The 21337-nt window shown below is 40.4% G+C and overlaps 1 protein-coding gene across 4 annotated transcripts in view; it reads right to left on the bottom strand.

Annotated features, from left to right (window-relative positions):
- LOC117144469 (homeotic protein ultrabithorax) overlaps window positions 1–21337 on the bottom strand; it is a 75869-nt gene that overhangs the window by 39519 nt on the left and 15013 nt on the right. For 3 of the 4 annotated variants that reach the window (XM_033309634.1, XM_033309635.1, XM_033309636.1), the window contains one exon: window positions 13279–13329. The exons of the other annotated variant lie outside the window; for it this stretch is intronic. In XM_033309634.1, coding sequence (XP_033165525.1) covers window positions 13279–13329 — 51 coding nt within the window. The remainder of the gene's footprint in view (window positions 1–13278; window positions 13330–21337) is intronic. 4 annotated transcript variants of the gene reach the window in all.

Below are 21337 nucleotides of genomic sequence, written 5' to 3'. Positions count from 1 at the left end.
CGTTCAGTAGATTTTAAAGTCGAAATCGCCTAAACGGCTGCTGGTAATAGAATTTAATGATGGATTGCATTCACGTATTTGGCGAATCGCTAACGATGTTGCAGCTGCAATGTCGCCAAAAAGGAAAATTTGTAGGCCAAAAATGGCGAATGTGCCTCGCTGACGAATGGCAACCTTTTGTCTTTGCATCGTCAGCCTCCAGATTTGATGCAGTTCAGCCAAGCAAAGGCATGTAAAAAACACAAGAGGAACTGACTGAAAAAAAAGCGAATTAAATGAGTGCTTTTTGTGGTCGCAGCTTTTGTTTGCATCGGAGTGTTTTTGCTACTGTTTTTCAGTTCATTTTCAAATCGTTTCGTTTGCTTTGTATGCAGTTTTATTTAATTCATTTTTCACGTTTCTTGCTGCTTTTGCTGCCGCTATTGACGTCGTTTGGGGCTGCAAATGTGCAATTAAAGAAACAGGTTACACGCCCATAAATCTTGAAATGCTGGCGACGTCGTCGCCATCGTCTCAGCAAAATGCAACCACAATGTTGCTGTTCACACATGAACACGAATATATTTAAAGACTTACAATTTTGGGCTCCGTTCATATCTTATGTAAATGAATCGAGAGCGATAAATTATATTTAGGATTTTGTTATCTAAGGCGACATGGGTGCATTGCTCAAAAACATGTAATTTAAGTGCACACTACATGAGTCAGTCACTTGAGATCGTTCCCCGCCTCCTAAAATAGTCCCTTAGTGGGAGACCACAGATAAGGTCCTCGCCGCTCAAGATAGGCAGATGTGCCCGAGCGTGGGACCTCGATAAGGCGGGGACTATTTACTTAGGCCTCTGCGTAGGCCATTTACTTTAAGATGCGATTCTCATGTCACCTATCTAAACCGAAGATATTTCCAAATAAAACCAGTTTCTTACAAAAACTCAACGAGTAAAGTCTTCTTATTTGGGATTTTACAGTTGCCGCTGTTGCTGCAGCCAAATGTATTCGTATTCACATGTCTTAATGTTGACAGCATTTTTGTGATTGTCTGACTTATTGCCAGCCGATTGATGACAAATAAATTACGTGCACTCTTTTTCCTTTTTCTCAATTTTTTTTGTGGTTTGACTGGCTCTTTTCTTAGCTTTTAGCCGGCGTTTTTCCATTTTTGGTATCTGCGCTGCAGTGGCTGCTGCGTTAATGGCCTGGGTAATTGCTTTTAATTGCCATTGTAAAGTTTTTCGCATCGCAACCAAAAATGGCCGCGGCCCTGACCACTTGACTCAAGTGGCTGCGACAGATTGGCGGCTTTTCGTCGCGATTTTCACCGCTTTTCAGTACTGCCTAACTGGCGCCATGATTTTTGCAGTGGCTGCTGATCGATTGGCTGTCTATAAATAGGCTCCACATTGCTCCAGTTGCCTTTAGATAGATCGTTAGGTTAAATGTCTTGCCATGACTGGCAAAATGTCTAATCACACTTAAATTGTACAGAACAAACAATAATTAATTTAAGCAGATACCTAGGCATTATATACGTATCACGTTGCTGGAAAAATGCGTCTTTTTTATTACTCCTGAAGAGCGAAGATCGACAATAATATGCAATATTTAAAAAAAATTGCTCGGTTTGTTAGGTATTTAATTTAATTTAAAAACCTAATTTATCGCACTTCAATTAAATTGTTTGAAAATAAAGGAGTATCGGGCTTACTGTTTTATAATTTCTCATTTAAACTGCTTATCGATACTCAGACATTACCGCGAACAACTCAATTGCCGGATTCCTGCCATGATTATAACGAATAAATTTTAATTATGCGACTCACGATTTTGTACACAATTTGAATTGGGTTGACAGCGACCGACGGACACGAAAAAAACTCGAAATTTTTATCTTATTCAGCTGATGGAGGGTTTCAGGTAGTATACGAAAACGTGGACCCCGACGAAATACTTATATACTTGTGTTCCAAAGCACACGGAGATGTATCAAAACAGAAATAAAAATATATAAAAAAAAAAACTTTCAGTCGACATCTTTATAAATCGCTCGACGCATAAATCAAACGAACTTTTGTTTTCGAATTTTTGTGGAAATTCTGCGGGCGTGCAGCGATTGAAATCACCGTTCGTACACTGAGCGAATTTGCAAGGTTTTTAGTGTTTCTTGTTGTATATGGGTGCCGTTTCTCTGCGGCTCGTTAGTTAACCCGTTTAACATTTTAAACAATCATAGCGAAAATCACGAAGTCCTTACTCCACGGGTTGCCAACTGCGGCAAAGGAAATGATTGCATTTAAAATTCAAACTCGAGCGCGGGACGAAAAGCAAAAAACCACAAAAAAAAAAACAACATAAGGAAAAAAGCGAGACCAAGAAGGAAAAAACAAACAGCTGAAGTCGGCACAAAGCCATGTCGCCATCGTTTCGACCATCTCCTCGACGTTCTCAGGCCCAAAAGACCCCAAGTCGGCCATTTAGGCCGCGCCAACTCAACGGCGAACGGGAAAAAAGTCAACAACTGAATAAAAAACATTTTCGAATACAAATGTTGGCATTGCATAACAAACGTTTTCTAAATGAGGCTAACTAAGCAGTCGGCAGCGCCGTCGACTGCGGCACAAGCAGAGGCGTGCATATGTTTGAATTGCCGATGACGATGGCTTTTTCCTGCCTCCCTCTTAACTGTTTCGTGTTTGGTTTTAACCAGCTTTTTTCCCCCTCCGTGTCATGGCTTCCAACTGCTGGTGGTCTTTGTATAGTTTTTATCCACTATTTCGTTTCTTTTTTTTTGCATAATACGACCACAAAACTAACGGTTAAATGGCTGGACGGCCGTCCTGGCCAAGGCAAATATTTGATTTGGTCTAAAAGTTTTTCATTTGTCGCCGTGTATCTCACCGTTCTCCGTTCTCCTTTCGACATTTCTATGACTGATTTAATCAGCAAACTTTGACAAGAGTCAGGAAGTCAACCGTCCGGCGTCCCTCATCCCCCTTACACCCCCCCCCCACATGTTTCACAGTTTTCCCCCTATTTTTCCCTTTTCCACCAACTGACCTGTGCGCCGTTTTTGTCGACTCAGGTTTTAGGGGGCGGCAGGGAGTGGTTGGGCCGACGAGGCAGAATTAAATTAATTAGAAATCTGATAAGACTTCCACTCGAATTGCGCCTTAGTTAATTTGCTTTTTTTCGCTAAGCCTTGACTTGTTCTTGGCCACATGATACCTTTTTCGGCCCGTTTTCTACTTCTTTTGCTTGCTGGTTACATGTAGAAAGTATTTCGTATAATTTGTTAAGTTTGTTTAATGTTTGGATTTAAAAAAAAAAAAACATTAAAGACAACGGATTTACTTTGAAGGTCTTAAAATTTACATTATTAAATATATACAAATTCTCATCTTTTTATATCTTTTAATAATCTCAAAAGTTTGACGAGTTACTTAAGGGACAACTTACATATGGTTATGTTAATTTAAGTGAGTTCATTAGGTTGCTGTTTATTGTGCAGGATTAAACTGTTAAAGTTATTTAACTTCCACCTTATTATTTAAAGAAATTTATATCGACGACATTCCAATACCGTTAGGGACTGAACCTCCTGTGACTTTGTTTAAATTTCCGAAACTCTCACCACTCATCAGGTGAACCTCCTGCGACTCTGGATGCAATTTGCCGCATTTACCTGCTGCTATCTACTTTTTGACTTTTCGGCTTCTTGTTATTCTTTTTTTCCGCCACTGCGACGGCTGCCAACTGCCGGTGGGCCCATAAAAAACTGCCAAATGCACTGGCCCATCTACCTAAATGGCAGAGGATTGGGCTCCGGATCGCGAGGGCAGAGGTCGCAGGACAGCGTGTGTCCTGGCCATGTCGCCTGGCCTGTCTCGCAGCATCCTGCATCCTGAATTTTCAACGGAAGGCCAAATTAGCAGCGCTGCCTCCGCTGCAAGGCGCGCGTTTTGTTTACGACGCCCGGCACTTAACATTGCACTTTTTATGGCCTCGTAAAAAAACTGCACACATTTTTCGCCGATTTGAAGGCTGGGTGAAATAATTTTCGGGGAAAAACACCTTGAAGGCGGCGTCAAAAAGTTAATGATCACCATCGGCTCTGGAACGATTTTTTAATGTTTCGCATGTGTTGTTCAGACGCGCACATAAAAAACGATTCCCTAAAATAACCAAACGACCAAAAGACAATGCATAAGTCAAGGATAACTCTAACGATTGTTATTTGCGATTCCGTCGAGTTCGAATTCGTGCCGCCTGAGAATTTACAACGATTTCCCGCCGAAATTCGTCGAGAAATATCGTGTCCCGCGCCACATTTCTCATCCTCCTGCGCCGGCACGAAAATTTTGTCATGATCTCTTCGAGGACACGGAGCCACACGATCGGATGCCCAGCTGGAGCTGCAGAGTTCTCACATGTTGGCCCAAAAGGGTCAGCGAGGTCAGCTGGAAGTTAGCAGTCGTGGTCGTGTCTCCTTTTTTGGATGCAACTTTTTTTAAGCCCAAACACTCGACTCTGTCAACATACAAAGATAAAAAAGTGTTTTAACGTTTTCCCGAAATAAAAATAAATATAAGGTACAGGTTATTTAAAAATTAACCATGAACATAAACTGAAAAAAAAAACTTGTAACAACATTTACATTCCATAGCAAGCGTTTAAAATAGTTTTAACTAATATATTCTACTATTCACAAAATAAAAAGTTCACCCGTTCTAATTAAAGCTTATAATGATAATCCCTTCTCCAATTCTAATGATATTGAAAAATTCTTTCATACCTTATGAACTCACACCATTCATCAAACCTTGAATCCATAAATATATTCTCCCGGACCAATTATCACTTCTGGCAGGGCCATGAATAGTATTGGTAATTTATTTTCCCCGCCGGTCACTTCATTAAAGTCTTTGGGAAAACATTGAACAATAAATTAGGGGGCCTAATAAATCAGCGAAATGTGACAGAAATTTGATAAAAACAAAAATTTTGGTTTAACTGATAATGCCGGAGAGGGTAAAACAAAAAAAAAGCCACAACGGGGGGATAAATGTATAAGGACGGAAGAGAAGAAATACAGCGTTTTAATAAAGACTCATAAATTCCGCTGGCGACGACAACAAAAGCGACAAAACGACTTTGGACTTGCAAGATGAGCGCTAAAAATAAATAAAACTATTAATCAGGGCCAGCACGAAGAGGAAGAGCGAATAAGGATGGAAGTGAGTTTGAGTTTTTCCACACAGCAAGAAAATAATCGTGTTTATAATTATCGCCTTTTTTTAGAGTAATGTTTCTTGCACTTATTTCGGGATGATTACCACAATTTCCAGATTGTATAATCTAAAATAAATATTTCCATTTGAATAACAATTTAATAATTCTATTAACTGTTTAGCTAAACAGCTCATAATATACAATTTTCTCAGTGCACGGGGGAAAATGAACAGCGTCAGCGAAGCGGTCGTAAATAATTTTTAAAACAACTCTTTTTGCCAAGAAAGAGAGAAGGCAGCGGAACCTTGCTCGGTTTTTCAGCTGCTGCCAAGAAGAAAAGCCAAGAGTTTGCCTCTGGAAAACGCCAAGTGCAGTGCAACAGGAAAAGCCATGGAAAACAGCAACAAAAACGATAGAGAGAGAGCAAGCAAGAGAAAAAGGGGCGGAAAAGAGGAGCGGAGAGAGACGGCCATAAGAAATGCCACTTTGCGAATATTGTGTGCCAACGATAAACACTTCAGAGCGGCCATTAAAATCACAGTGAGAGAGCGAGAGCGCACTCGCTCAAAGAGCGAGCGCGTCCAGTGAAAATCGGAATGAACACGCGAGAGCGAAAGAGCCAAATGAATAATGGCGGTTGCCGCAAGACAAATAACCCAGCCCCGTTCTCTCTCGCTTGCTGCTGCTGTCTCGCTCTAGCGCGGCGCGCTTATATGCTCGCCTGTTTTGACTTATGTGAAATAAATCAGCAGCCGTTGAGTAGGTGCCGTGTATGTGTTTTTGCGTGTGTTTGTGGAGGGGAAGTGCTCACTCTCTCGTTTCTCGCTCTTTGTCGCTTGAGGAATTAATAAATATTATTTTTGAACAACAATTCACAAGTAAATTAGCGCGGTATAGGTAAAGTAATACGGTTTTTACCCAAGTTTTTAGATTCACTTCGCTTTTTCAGCGGTGTAGCAACAATAACTCAATACTTTCGGGTCATAAACCATTTCCTTTGTTTGCCAAGTGTCTAGAAATACACATAAAAAGTATTAAGCACGTCTTTAGCTGCGCGATTTATGTGAGAATCGTATTTCTTGGCTGTTTTTTCTCACTTTTTTTGAGTAGTCAACCTGCTACTTTTAAATATAATAAATTAATTTTATCTTCTACACACGCGACGCGGCGGCTAGTTCTTCTTCTTCTTTATCTTTTCCTATGCTTTTGCGCATGTTCCGCAAAATAAAAACGATGGAAATTACTCAGCTGCAATAGTCGCATGTTTTACGAGGGCTGCACAATTTATGGTCATTAAATTGTTAAAGAGAGAGAGATAGAGAGAAAGAGAGAGAGTTTGAAAGAGACTTTCATACAATAAAAATAAACTAAACTTTATTAACCAGCTGGAATTACAACAAAAACACTCATTAAGAGGTAAACAAACAAATACAAATGGGCAACAAATCAATAGAATGAAGAATTTTTGAAAAAAAAAAACTCGAGTGCTCATCGATTTATTTATGCGGGAAAACGACTCGAGATGTGAAAAGAGAGCAACTTGAGTTGCCATAAAGCACTCGTACTCACATTCCATCATTATCGGCTAGGTTTTGGAATTCAAATTCGTATATGGGTCATTCCACTGGGAATAGGCTGAGAGGAGAAGGAGTGCCAAGGAGAAAGAGCTAGAGAGAGCGAGCAAGAGTCAATTATATAATCGGCAATTGAAATTCAGTTTCTGGCCTGTGTTGTTGTTTAAATTACAGCCGACACCTCATCAAAACGAGTGTTTTTCCACCCACGCGTTGCTGCATGCAATGCATTTTAATTCGAAATCCAGAGGATGTGCCCGCGGAACTCGATTTTTGTAGCCCAGTGTTAAGCCAGCGATCCCGTAAGCTCGTCTTTTGAGCCGAAAGCTTTGCCTTTTGCCCTTTCCAGGTACCCGGGATGGCCGACAGATGGCTCGCCGTTCTTAACCCTCTAAATACCTTTGCACAGGCACTTAGAAAAAAATTGGCACCTTGCCTATACTCAAAAAATAAAAACCATCAAACAGATATTGTAACACAGCAATAATATAAATGGCTTGCAATTAAAAACCCTGGTTTTCTTTAAGTAATGGGTTAATTCGTTCATCACCTTATCTTCCCAGAAACCCAAAAGTGGTATAAGTGTGTTGGTATGTTTGTAGCGACGGCCAAGCCTTAGAAGCTCATTTTGGTTTTTTGGGTTTCCAACACGCACAAGAGCGTCATCATCACCAGTTGGCGGGGCAAGCTGGGCTCAACATGCGTATCACCAAACCAATAAGAAAAAACAGAAATCGCATATATCCGCCGACGCTGGAAGTTTATTTATGAGTTCGCTGAGGTGGAAACACATATAGCATTGGTAATGGGTTATCTTATTGTTTATAAAGATTTAGGAACTGTCACAAATTGCTGACAATTAATAAAAATCTCTAAAATTGTTAATTTATTTGATATAGTTTTCTAGGAACGGTACATTCATTTATCGCATTAAATGTGTTTATATATATTTTTTTGTTATAACCTCTTTACGATGGTTTTAAGCTCCAAATATGTTATAATATGTGGAATTTGAGTTAGAGAACTCGCTGGTTCCTAATATGATATACTCTTGGTGGGAAATACAAACAAAATAAGCATTGGCCGCACCTCTCTTGGGGGTTTCACCTATTTGGCTTCGATTCGAAGTCACCGAAAGGCATAAAAACGTAATGGCAATTATGATTAATAAAATATGGTAGATTATAGACTTGAGACTCTTTGGGAAATGTCAAGAGCCCAAAATGGATGCAGAGAAAAGAAGGTCACCGACTATTAACTCGGTGATTTTCGCAAGTGTACAAGTTGGTGGGTGTTACCCTGCGAATGTGTGTGTGTGCATTTGAAGGCACAATGATAAATGTGCAAAGCAAAAGGCAAAGAAAAAATAGAAATTGGGTGAATAAATAGCACAGATTCCGTTGAGCAAGCAAAAAAAAGGAACTCGAGGAGAAAGCCGGCGCAAGGCAAGTGGAAACAAACAAAAATTTCGCCGTCGGCGAATGCGAAAAGGACAAATGGCCAAAAGCGCGAGAGCAGAGCATAGAAGGCCCAGAAACCAGAACCCGGAGAGCAATAAAACCAACAAGCTCCGAGTAGAAAGCCATTTATCAACTGCAAAAGGAATTCGGTGCGGAAGGCCAAAAACCCAGTTTTTGTCCTGGGAAAAGCTGGGGAAATGGAAATGCGAGCAAACACACGGTCAAGATGCGAGTGAAATTAAATGGACTTTTCAGATCAAGGCTTTTAATACATCGAGCTATAATGTCACTGTTTAACAACCAAATGTGTTTTTCATTAAAAAATAATGATTTGTATACCAAGTTCTAGGAAAATTCCTAAGCTCCATTGCAAATATTGGACATTCCTATACAGTCGCACGAATTCGACGCAAAGGTTGACAGAATTTGAAACCACCCTAGTCGCACGCAATGGAAATAAAAAAATATCTGGCTAAGGCCTGCGACATAAATAAATAATATTTCTTATTTTTTGCCTGTTTCTGTCGCGTTGTGTATCCTAATGTGTTTGGGTGGCGGGCGGCGAAACAAGGATAACATGACTGATTATGTAAGCGAAAGGAAACGCAGTGAGCCCAAACAAAAGCGTACAGGCAAGCACATTTGGGTCCTGTATCTTTTGGCATTTTCCGGGCTTTTTTTTGGTTGTTTGCCACAGCAGGTTGAACGCCAGTGGCAAATACGCACACACCCACTTATTGTGCTGTGCGTGTTTTTGAGAAAGTGGCACAATTTTTACTTTACGAACGCCTAATGTAATAAAGCCCGCCCTCCCAAAAGCTGGATCCCTGGATTCCCACAAATGGATGGCCTGCGTTTAGCATTCGCAGCGATAAAACCGAAGGAGCAGCATCAGAAGCCATAGAAAATCTGAGGTTGCCTGTCGGATGTTGGCCATGTGTGCGACTAAAGGTGGCCCAAAGCGGGGTCAATGGCCATAAATCAAACCGAAAATTATACGCATTCATCTGCTGAGCTGGCAAAAGAACGAGAAAAATATCTGCCACATTGCCTGCGGCGAGGGTGGAGCTGAAAATGCTCGCATTTCCCATTTTTGGGGGAGTTTTCCGAATGGCGGAAAATATGGGTAACTGTGCGAAAGCTAATGGCCACCAAAAATCGATAAAAGGAGAACAGCCACTTGGTTTTATTTCTGTTCACCTGACGAACGAGTGTTTTAATTGCGCGCGAATCGAGTTGAAAACGAACGGCATTCAAATATTAATTCCGTTGTTAATTGCAAACATTTTTATTCAAATTCGGCGGCCATTTATCATTCATCTAAGGAGATTAAGAGAGAGCGATTAAATTAGCATTTGTAGGCGGGTTTTATTAGCCAACAACAAAGTGCGAATGCGCTATTATAGACTTAGATGCTTTCATATTTTAATTTTATTGCTTACAAACAAATAATAAACATTGATTTTTTATTGGGTATTATTTTGTATTGACACTAACCCTGAAATCTTGTTTTATTTTCTTGTATATTTTGAAATGTCATTCTAGAGTATCAGAAACCTTTCATATAAGAATATAACTTGACTATAACCAGTAATTACTGTCAAAAAAATACACTACTTTAAAGTCAAGAAGAGAAAAAGGTAAAAAAAAGTTCAAATAACCGGTAACAGAAAAAATATACATGTAGGTATACAAAGATATATACACAAGTATAATAAGTGTTAATAATAATACGTTGAGAATGCGGCATTATCAAAGGACGTTTGAAGAGAGAGAACAGGAAAGCTGATTATTTTTTGTGTTTTCATGTCGAATTTTGGTATTTGACCCTAAGAGAATGGATCTTTTTCAGACAGATGTGTTGTACATGTGTTTAAACTAATTTCATTAAAAAATGTTTCAAAAATCAGTGTAATAGGAACTCGTGTATTTTTTCTATGTATGGGTACTACTTGGCAAATTAATTAAAATGATTTAACGACAAAGGTTTATCCCTGTAGAAGTAAGAAGTAGAATATATCTGGGGACTTCCACAGTATCTGCATCTCCGAGATACGTTGTTGGCCAGTGGCCGTGGAGCAGTTCAAAGTGAGCTGGCCGCCAATTAACTAATTTGCCAAGTCTCTCTCTGAGGGGCAATTAAGAGGACACGACCAACGACCAGATAGGGAAGTGCACTCATACTGGCCCACCAAACATGTACATACATATATACCCACGTGAGGCACTTGCAGATAATTCAACTTGTTGCAGGTGGAATTTGTCCTCATCTCAGAGTTTACCTGCCCGTTCACCTGGTCGTGTCAGAAGTCAAGCGAACTGATAATTGCAATAGAACGAAGTGGATCGAAATACCGGAAATGACAAAGGGAGAACTTTCTGTTTGTCATGAGGCAAGTAATTGGTGTGGGATAAGCAAACCCAAAGTAAAAGTATTTCCAACCTGCCGAATTACGTTCACCAAATGGAACAGTTCATAGGCGTATTGGGGGCCAGAATTTTCCAATTGCTTCGTTTCATGTTTATCCGCGAAGTGGCGCCAAAGTTTATCAACAATTCAACAAATTAAGATACTTTATTGCACATTATTATGTTATTATTGTGAATTGCGTGCCATTTGCTATCGTTTCAGGAGAGGGATGGAGAAGAGGGCGCCGACGCGTCGATCTTGTCGAGACATTAAGACATTTGCTCTATTCATGTTCCCCCCGGTTATAAATAGACCCCGCCCGAATGATAATGAAGCCTACTCCAAAGTGTGTGCAAACATCTGGCCAACAAAACGATCAAAGCCGCACACATCGGGGAATTTACATATTTCGTGTACAAATCTTGTATATTTTCTTAGTTACTGGGAATAAAAATGTATCTTTTATAACAATCTACAATATAATTGATCTAATATGGGAATTTGTATGGCTATCTTAATCAAAGCAATTGAGGATCTACAAAGGTGGCTATTATTATATTAGGAAAAATGATTTTAAATTGTAATTTATTATAAAATAAAAACGGATGACAAAGAAAATCTATCTAAGGAAAATTTATCTTGTATTAGTATATATTAATGTATCTTCTATAACAAGTGTCCTAATTTAATGCAGCTGACTTGTAAAATTAGTAATTTATCCTGTGTAATAAATTACTAAAATATATCCAACAACTATTACCTCTCATTTATAAACGTAAACATCCTTGCCGCCCATCCCCTGCAACATCTGCCTTGAACTGGTCTAATGGATTATATCCTTAAATGGCTGACAACAACCGCTCCAGAAACTCCTCCCTCCGAAACTCAGACGGAAACATTATCCAGACAAAGAAGCATTATTGTAATCGATTGGACTTTATTCTATTAGCGTCGGCATAATATACATTTGGCCCCTCAAAAAACAGCCACAAATTTTCCCTATATGACAAAAAATAAGTCAGGAAAATGCGGAGTGGGACAAAGAGAGAGTGGAAAACCGCATTCGTAGGAATACATTTCCCGCCATAGACTTTATTAATTTTCTAATGGATTTTACGTTTTCTGCAGTTGAAGATTTCAACATTTCAGATAAATATTTATGCGTGGGGTTGGGTTGGCTGGTAGGTTGGTAGGTTGGGTAGCTATGAGGATATAGATACGAACTTGGAAACGTACTTGTTGTTGCCACTGTCGGCGACAGGACTCTCCGGGCTGTGTCCCTGTTTTTTTATGGACAGGAATTGATTACGATTGGCAAATGGCACTCGGTGGAAGGATGTTTTGTTTATGTTTGTGCTGGTAATTTATGCTATTGTATAAATTGCCCATAAACATATAGGAAACTGCAGAGGTTGCTGGTTGGCCGTCTGTCGAGTGTTTGGTTAACATAACTAAAAACAGGAATTAACAGCCTTTCGAGTGCCTAAACGGGCAAAGTAAATTAAATGTGTGTTTAATTGGCTGTGCGGGGGAGGTGCCACTGTACTACACTGTGTGACTGCTGCACTACAGTGCCACTTGGTATTTCGTGCCCCGGGGCGATTCTTGTCAAGTGCAGCCTGCTGAAAAACTGCTAACAAAATGATACGCTTTGTAAAATTCGCAGTCAGGCATCACCATTTTTCTCGCTGATTTTCTTTGCGTGCCAAGTGATACTTTTACCCGATTTTCCTCATTGGGCGGTGGGTGGCTTTAATTGCACACCAAGAGCAAGGAAAATGTGTCTCTGTGTGTGCAGTGTTTTTGGTAGTTACACTGGTATGTAGTGTACATATGTGTGTGTGCTTTGGCCCGAGTTGACAAACTGAATAATTGGCAATTATTTTGGGCAAATTTTACGAGCTGATAATTTCACATATTATACGTACAGAGTTGCATAACTTATTGGGCCAACACCTATTTTTGGAGGCATGCACATGCTGAACTATGACAGACACTGAGATACAGATAGGTATGTATGTACATTGGGATTCTAGGGGTATAGTTTGAGGATATGCACACAACACAGAACTTACTAGATTTATTTGAATTTGAAAGTATCGCTTTACCTCTCGAACTCTGGCAGGAGACGCTTCCTTTTGACTGACACGAAATGAAGACAAACGGGATGATCTGGATGATGGTGATGTGATGATGTTGCAACACCAACAACAGCAACAACAACCAAACGCAAAAAATCAACGCAAAATTCAAAGAAGCTCGGTTCAATGGATCCGGAGTTTTTGGAGAATTTTGGAAAAATGCTGGACATTATGGAGTGGACGGGTTTCGGTTTGGTTTGTTTTGTATGTTTTGTGTATATGTTGCTTTCGAAATGCATGTTTTTGGTCTTGGATTTCGGGAATTGGCAATCTCAAAATCAAAAGAGAGATGCTCCACAAAAAAGAAAAATGGCTTTGCAACGCATATCGAATAAGTGAAAAAAATATATGTGAAAAAAATATATGTGAAAATTCAAAATGGGATTTCTCACAAAAAATTCAAATTAAATAATAGGCAAAACTATAGGCTAAGGGGTTACAAAAAATATAACAAAACTTCGACTTACCTAGCCAGTCTGGTAGAAGTGAGCCCGCAAGAGATTCTGAGTATCTCTTACCTGGAAAAAATAGAGAGAAATAGTTTATAAAGGTCCAGGAACGCAATAATGCCTCACATGTTAGTAAATTAATTCAAGCAGAGTTAATATAAAAAAACGTAATAAATATAAATAAAAAAGATAAAAAATAAAAATAGCAATATTAATACATAAATTATTATAATTATATACTTAACAAATTTAATCTTAAAGTAAATTAAATTTTTAAATTAAGGTATATTAGAATTGTTTATATTAGTAGGAAACTTAAAAGACATTTAAAAATATTGGGTTTAAAAGATATAAATAAATATAATATTATAAGGAACACTTTATTTTATTAAGACAGAAAGCAAATATAAAATTATTAGCGCACATATATAAGAATTGGAATACAACGATATGGCAAACAGATAATTTTGCATATTAAGGTTGAAAACTTCCACTTTGGTTGTAAAATGTAAAAAAATAATAATGTTTAAATTGCCGCGCCGTTTGAGAAACTATAAAAGCCACATGACTCGCTAAACAGAGAGTTTTTCATAAATTTGAGGCTGCCGTAGGAATTTCGTTTATGCGCATGTAAATAACCCCAGTTAAATCATAATTCTAAGCTCAGCCCGGGGACTGTTGTCCCATCTCGCAGCGCTCTCTAATGCTAATCTAATAACTTTAGCCGTCTCAAGAATTTATTTGCCTCAACAGCAGCGCACAAAATTATGCACGGAGGGCAGACCCTAATCCTCCGGCCCGAGGTAACCGTGTTCCCGGCGGAAGACGTTGGAGCGCGTCAGGTGTGCGCATTAAAAAGGAGACCTCCTCCATCCCTAGCAACCTAGTAAATTCCGTACAAAGTTTTAAATAATCGAAAACGACAAGACGCACTTGGCGAAAAGTTGAAGCATGTAAAATTTGCATAAATAACAACTAAATGCAACTTGGCGCTGGGCAAAATGTTGCCAAATGATGAATTGAGCAGTAGACAGGGAAGGCAAACACGCAGGGTAATTTTAAGCCAGATAAAGATACAGGAAAAGCTGAAATCTCTTAATAACCAGGTTGTACTTCAACTTTTTACGATGAGTCATAAAACGAAGGAATAAAATGAAAAGATGCTGATGCCAGCTTGGTTTAAAATATTTAGTAACATTATTTATATGCTTGAAACCAATTATAAAGCAGTTTAAATATATTTAAATAGAGAACTTTTTATGATATCATATTTATTTTATTGGTTATGTTAACAATGATTTGCTGAATAAGCAATGTGCCACATTTACTGGAGCTCAACAACGTATCATTTTGGGTGCAATGAAACCCATTTGAAAATATGTTCTCTGCCATGGTGACAATCCACCTTCATTGTAGCTTGCTGGCATTTTGGTTTTTGACTTTGAATGGATTTTTCATGAACTCCGTCGGCATCCCACAGCCCCCCTTTTGCAAACCCCTCGAAAGTTGGCAACTGCAGCCAACTCAATCGGCGCGTCTCTGTTGGCGTCAAAAATGGGCGTAGCTCAGAAAAAATGAGAAATAAAATCAGCCAGGGGAGGAATCAGGCCGAGGAATTTTGTATTTTCGCTCTGTCTGCCGCGCTGTTGTATGCAAATAAATCAGCGGCGCCCCATCATATGTCTCCGGATCGGGGGGGTTGGACGAGGGGTTCGGCCTGCTGCAGTGCGCAAAAACATATCTCACACTATTTGTCATGCTTTTAGATACTTTTATTTTAAAATAAATTGCAAACTCTTTTGCGACAGTCGCCTGTGCCCGTTGCCCGCTGCCCTCCGCAATATTTTATAATGAAAATCCGCGACATGTGCATGGTGAATGCAGTGGAAATGCAGCAGCACCATTTTCACATTCGACTAAATTTATCGCGCCAGCAGTTCGGGATTTTCCGAATTGGAATAAATGCGCAGCAGCCAATAAATAAGTTAAATTAATGGCCGAGTGTTGACTAATTTTTTGTCGCCACTTCCCCGTTGTGATGTCCTTTGTCGTTGCCTCTGCTCTATTGACGGTTAATAAAATTAGCCAAATTTACGTCTCTTTACCCATTCGGCCATTAACAATGACCATCCCCAAAACCGAAAGCCCAGATCCCGCAGCCCGCAATCCAATCTCATACCATCTCGAACCCTTCCGATTGCATCCCTTAGATGGGCGGCGCAATCTGTTACTGGATGTGCCGCCAAGCGTGAGAGAGTAAAGTCCCTTTGCCCGGATTTATTATTTTTACAAGATAAATGCAACATTTTACATTGGAATTTACGGGCGTGCGCCGAAAAAAGCCCCAACAAAAACAATGCCAAAGGCAAAAACAAACAGTGACAAAGTCAAAAGTTGCGGAACAGTGGTACATATTAGTACATATTGGTTGAAATTTATACAAGAAAATATATTGAAACTGTATTAGTTTCAATGAACGATTTCAAACCATTTGAAATAAAACAAAAATAATTTAAAGAAATTAAGATACGATTTGACAATTTATGACAGTATTATTATTATCACAAGTAATTTGTTAACAAAATTATTTAATTTTTGGATTTCGTTCATAAGATTCTAAAATGACCCACTAATTTTGTAACCACTGTCCGCTGAGAATAAATTTCACGTGCCAACAAGGGACAGGGGGTTGAGGGAACAACAGCAACAGCAACAGTAGCAATGGCCAGCGGCCTTTTGGCCATTTTCGATAAAGCACATTTAAACAAATGAAAATCCTTTAAACGAGGATAACACACAGAGAGCACGTCCATGCTCGGGTTAACCCCATGACTCCAGGAACCCCTGGCAACACCGAAACCCCCAGGCCCCCCGCTCGAAAACACCCCATTCTCGCAACGGATTCACTTGAGTGTGTAATTGTGTATTTATTTGCGTTATTTGACAAAATATCAACAAGCACAATCAATCCTCAGCAGTCAGTGGAGTCGGCCATCCAGGGAGTGCGACCTCCCATCCATTTGGACCCCCGTTTAGCCCCTTTTAACCCCCTTTCTGCTGCAAATTGCAAATGCTGCCATATGTCTGCCAGGGTTGCCAGCCAGAGAAATCCATTTAAATTAAAGCTGAGTTGAGCTGCATTCGAAAACGCATAAATATCGGTGTGTCTCCCCGAGTGTATGTATGTACATACATATAAATGTATGTATGCACGTTTGTATGTTTGAATCCCCGCCAGATCTGGCTACAAGTGTATATGTGCGTTGTGAACTTTCAATTTGAGCTGAATTCAAATTTAGACCAGGCCGGGGCAATAAAATGTGCAAAAAAAAGAGAAATAGAAAGAATCGATTGTTGCTCCTCTTTCAGAGCCAAACTGAACTTTGGCTCAATTTTCGCACAAATTTAGAGACTCCAAAAGGCAAACAGGACTCTGCAGATCCTACAAACGGTCTTATGGGGTGTGCACAATTGTATCTTATGCAAATTTACCTAAATTAAACAAAATCTTCGAAAACAGAAAAATAAGTTTCGAATTTATAGGCGAAACTTGTGTATCGAACCTAAGTAATGGACGCAACTTCAGGCCTAGACCTCGCAGGACCTCCTGAAATGCCAGGACCACCCATACAAATACAACCCCTCATCCCTTTCCCCGTTGCGAGTGTATTTGCTAGTGGGTATCTGAGTGTGTGTGTGTGTGTGTGTGTACAATGCGACAAAGACTTATGGTTTCAGTGCCGGAATTAGAAGCTTTCTCTGCCTGCATTTCCACTGAACACCGAACACACTGCACTTGTTGTTGCCGCCGCCGTCGGTGGAACATTTGTCGTCCTTGTTGCTGCTGCTGTTGCCCGTTGCAAAATATATTGCAAATAACTCTCAATATATCGTAAAATGTCTGCTGCTAGTACAGTAAATATGCAAAGCTCGTTTAGCGCAAACAGTTGGGGGTTTATTGGGGGAGGTGTGGAGGGAGGTTCTAAGGGGGTTCTTGGGCGAGTTTTAGCCACTGATTTAGAGTACTGTCAACTTTTGGTGCTGGCCAAAGAAATGGATTCAAAATAAAGCCCCTACGAGTGCATAAGCGTGTCGTTAATCATGACCATGACAAAAGTACACTGAGCGTTAGAGATCATTAAAACTTAATTTTGAATCTGCCATAAAATGGTAATAAAAATATGTATTTTGACGACCGCTAACGCATTGATTAAATTTTAAATGTATATTCAAATCTGAATTGATATCTTATAGATTTATCATATTTTTTGTAGCTATTTTTCCCATTTTTAATTTGAATTAATGTTGTTATACCAATTTTTTATCCCGTAAGCTGACTTTGAATAAATGGGTGGTACTTGCCCCACACAAACTGAATAGGAAAACATATGGCATTTTGCGAGTACATTGACGATGGGTCGCACACTTTGACAGTTAATTTTGCAATTGTATTTCAATAACAATAAATCTGCACGTACCACATAAAGTGCGCTGGTGTGTGTGAGTTTGGGTTCCATGCAATTGTGTGCAGCTGATAAAGCCTGTAGGACCAGAACATTTGGCGCAGCAGCTAATACGGAATCTAATTAAATTTTAGCTGCACTACGCACGCCCCAAACATCTGAGTACATGCCAAATGGCACAACTGCACTCCCGTTGCATACACATTGATCAATTAACAGACAATATTTTCATTTCGCCAATGGGTTAATTTATAAGCAACTGCACGGCGTTTCCCCATTTCACCAGTTTTCCAAGGGACTGGCGGAGGTGCGAAGCTGGTGGTTTTCTAGCTAGATAGATTATCTAAAAGTTAGTGCCAAACGTTTTAACATTTAAAAAAAAATACGAATACTATTACTTATTAAATAAACATGAAGAGGAAAACACCACTTTTGATTTTAAATTTTTCTTCATTTCTTTCGATGCAATATATATGTTAAGTAAAGAGTGACCAAAAAGGGGAAGGTTCTAACCATATTTTTAATGGCGCAAAATCCGGGAAGCAAATAAAGAGACGAGCACGCGACTCAGCCGCATGGCCGACAGGTGCTGCAATGGCCGCCCGTCTGATGCGGACTCGCCCCTCCCTGTCACCATCTACCCCTCTCTTTCTGCCGGCAGGGGGTGGCTTGGCCCATCCCTTCGCACCCTTGCAACTGTTTCCTTTCGTCCTGACAGCCTGCACATGTGTGTGTGTGTGAGTGAGTTCGTGTGCTTGTGTGATGGCATTCCCTGGCAGTCGAGGAATGCCAAAAGTGCACTTCCCTTCTCTTTCTCGCCGCAACCGCCTCTCGCTCTCTCTCTCTCTCTCTCTCTCCGTTGGCCTGCAATTGTTTTGCAAAGAAGTCCCCTCGAACCGTGTGCTAAATGTCAAGTTCAAATGGCAAAGTTCTTCAAATGAAATGATGCTGGGTGCCGGGAACTGGAAACCGGAGTTTGCAGACGGAAGTGCAACTGGAATTGTTGTCCCACCTCGGCTGCACTTTATGATCTGTGAATTTGTTGCCAATTTGCAATTGTTGCTTTAACCGTTTAGTTAATTTGGCTTGAAAGTTTTGCCATCCTGGGGGTAATTTCGGATATGTTGCCTAATAGAGAGTTGGCCACTACAATATGTTTGGAATTTGGCATTTTACTCTAGATAGCAGGGGTTTTAATGCTTCAAAAGAGGGTTTTTTTACTTGTTAAGCCGTTTTTGTTTTTAATATTATTTCAACACAAGCACAAAGCATTTTAATTTAGTTTGCTTAATACTTTCGTTTATGTGTCTACCATTTGATACATCTTAATTTATCTGAGCTAATAAATTTCAAGGTAAGATAAGCTACACACCTTTTAGAATGTGCATTCGCGTTGACCTTTGTTGACCCTTGGGGACACTTTGCACCCTGCGAGTTCCCATTACAACGGTTTTTCTTCTACCAGAACTGGAAAAAGTGTTTTTCTGCACACCAAGGCAGGGACTTGCAAGAACGAGTTAGTGTGTGTGTCTTCTACTTGGGCGCGTGTGTTAAGCTTCACTTGAATGTGATTTATGTGATCCGCTGCAAATTTATGGCCCCAAGTTTTGTTGGCTCACACACACCAGCACACTAGACCATGGGCAAAACTCTTTCTGGGCAGAATTGCCGCGTGGTGCGCCTTTTGTCCCCCTTTTACTGTTGTGGCTGCAATTGTTGCCGTTGTCAACGTGCCCCCTTTTTCCCGTCCCCATCCCTATTTTCCTTTCATTTCCCCAACCCAGAAGCTGCCAAGTGACACAAACAAACAAAAGAATGGTAAGGAGAGGGAAACCTCGGCAGTTGTAGTGCATACAACTAACTATTTTCTATATATTAGGCGCCCGGCACTTCCAGCTGCAATGGCGCCTCCGGTCGGCCAAGAACCCAGAATGATTGAATTGTCAACTTTGTTTCCTTTTGGGAATAAGCGGGTGCGAAAGGGGCTTACATTGCACAAAAAACATTTCTTTTACAAAAAATTAACTATTTCTTGCTGAAAAATTTGACCTAAAGTTCGAATTTAATCAAAAATAATTATTGCATCCTAAAGTTGCTCAAAAAATATAAATTTTTATGTATTTTAATAATAATAGATACTTTTACCAATTACGTAAATATTTTTTCGTGCAGAAATCTTTGCTTCTTGTTGGTCACTTGGCTGCTCAAATGCGCGGTGAATACTAAATATCCGGACTCGCTTTTCGCATTCCCGATTCTCCTGGGCCAATGTCAACTGTTCCAGAGAGCCCCCTCGTTTCTCCACCCAATTATGAAATTGTTAAGCGTCCGCGGCGTTTGCAACTCTAAGTGACATTTGTGTGACAGACATGTGCGCGGCGTGCATCCGTGAGTTTGCTGCGTGACACACGTGCTCTGAGCCGCCGGTATACCTGCTCCACATCCGCGGTAATCCTATATATTAACCAGATCTGGATTCATCAAAATGTAAAAAAAGCCTGGCGAAATTTCGCCTCACAGGTCAAGTGATTTGTTTATGGGCAAGCCGAACCTCAACGGCTGGCAATTTGTTGTGACATGTGTAAGCGGCACGCCGGCAACGACCAACAACAACTCATTAACCCATGCTGAACTCTGCAGCCCCCTTGACCAACTGACAGCTACAAAATTGAGTTAGTTAACAGTTTTATACGCCGAGGCGCGCATTTCGCGTGTTTCCGCAGGAATTCAGATACAGATACAGATTCGAAGACGGTCACCGGACGCTCGCCGGTCGTCGAGATGCAACCGCAGCGAAACTGAAGACGGTCGACGGGACAGATAACACCCAAGAGTCTGGCTCGGGATCCGAGTTACCAAGACCACGACCAAAACCCGGGTCCCAGCAACAAAGCAGCCCAAGTGACACTCACAAAATCTGACAGAGGCAGCGGCTTTACCGAGTTGTTTTGTTGTTGCACTTAGAAAAATGGTTTAAAATGGGTTTTCCAATATTTCATCTTCATTTTAAAATCGAAATAAGCACGTGTGATGAAGCTTGGAATAATTTATACCGAACTGTGCAAATCAATTTTATGTGTTTAAAGCAAGGATTTTATAGTTAAATGGTCACTGAACCATTTTCCCGCAGTGCATCGTTGCTGAGTGACTTGCGCGCATGCGCAGCCGTTTTGCTTTATTACAAGGACAAGGACTGGGGCCAAAAGGGGTAAAAGGAGTAAAGAGGGGCTCGGAGCGAAGGCCTGCCAAGTGACACATGAAAACGAAACGAAAATGACAGCGGCAAGTGACACTTGGCCAGCAGCAGTAACAGCAGCTCAGAGGATCGCCATGGCGGTGGGCAGGGGCTCAATCTGACCATTGTAATTTCATTTGTAATTAGCTGAATGCTGTACGCGAGCGATCCGGTGAGTGTCGCATGGCACAGTGGGCCAAAAATGCCGGGGGCAATGCCAAAAATATAAAAGGAACAGAACAAAAATCGAGGGAGCCTGGTGCGACATTTTGGTGCGCCGAATGCCATATTTTATTTCCATTGCCAAAAGTGTCATGTTACAAAGATTTATGGGCGCTGTCAGTATGCCCTCTCTCTCTCTGTTGCTCTCTATCTATCC

Source organism: Drosophila mauritiana, chromosome 3R (assembly GCF_004382145.1).
Source record: "Drosophila mauritiana strain mau12 chromosome 3R, ASM438214v1, whole genome shotgun sequence".
Classification (NCBI taxonomy): Eukaryota; Metazoa; Arthropoda; class Insecta; order Diptera; family Drosophilidae; genus Drosophila; species Drosophila mauritiana.
The sequence above is the reverse complement of the archived record's forward strand: the minus strand, read 5'-3'. Positions and strand labels throughout refer to the sequence as shown.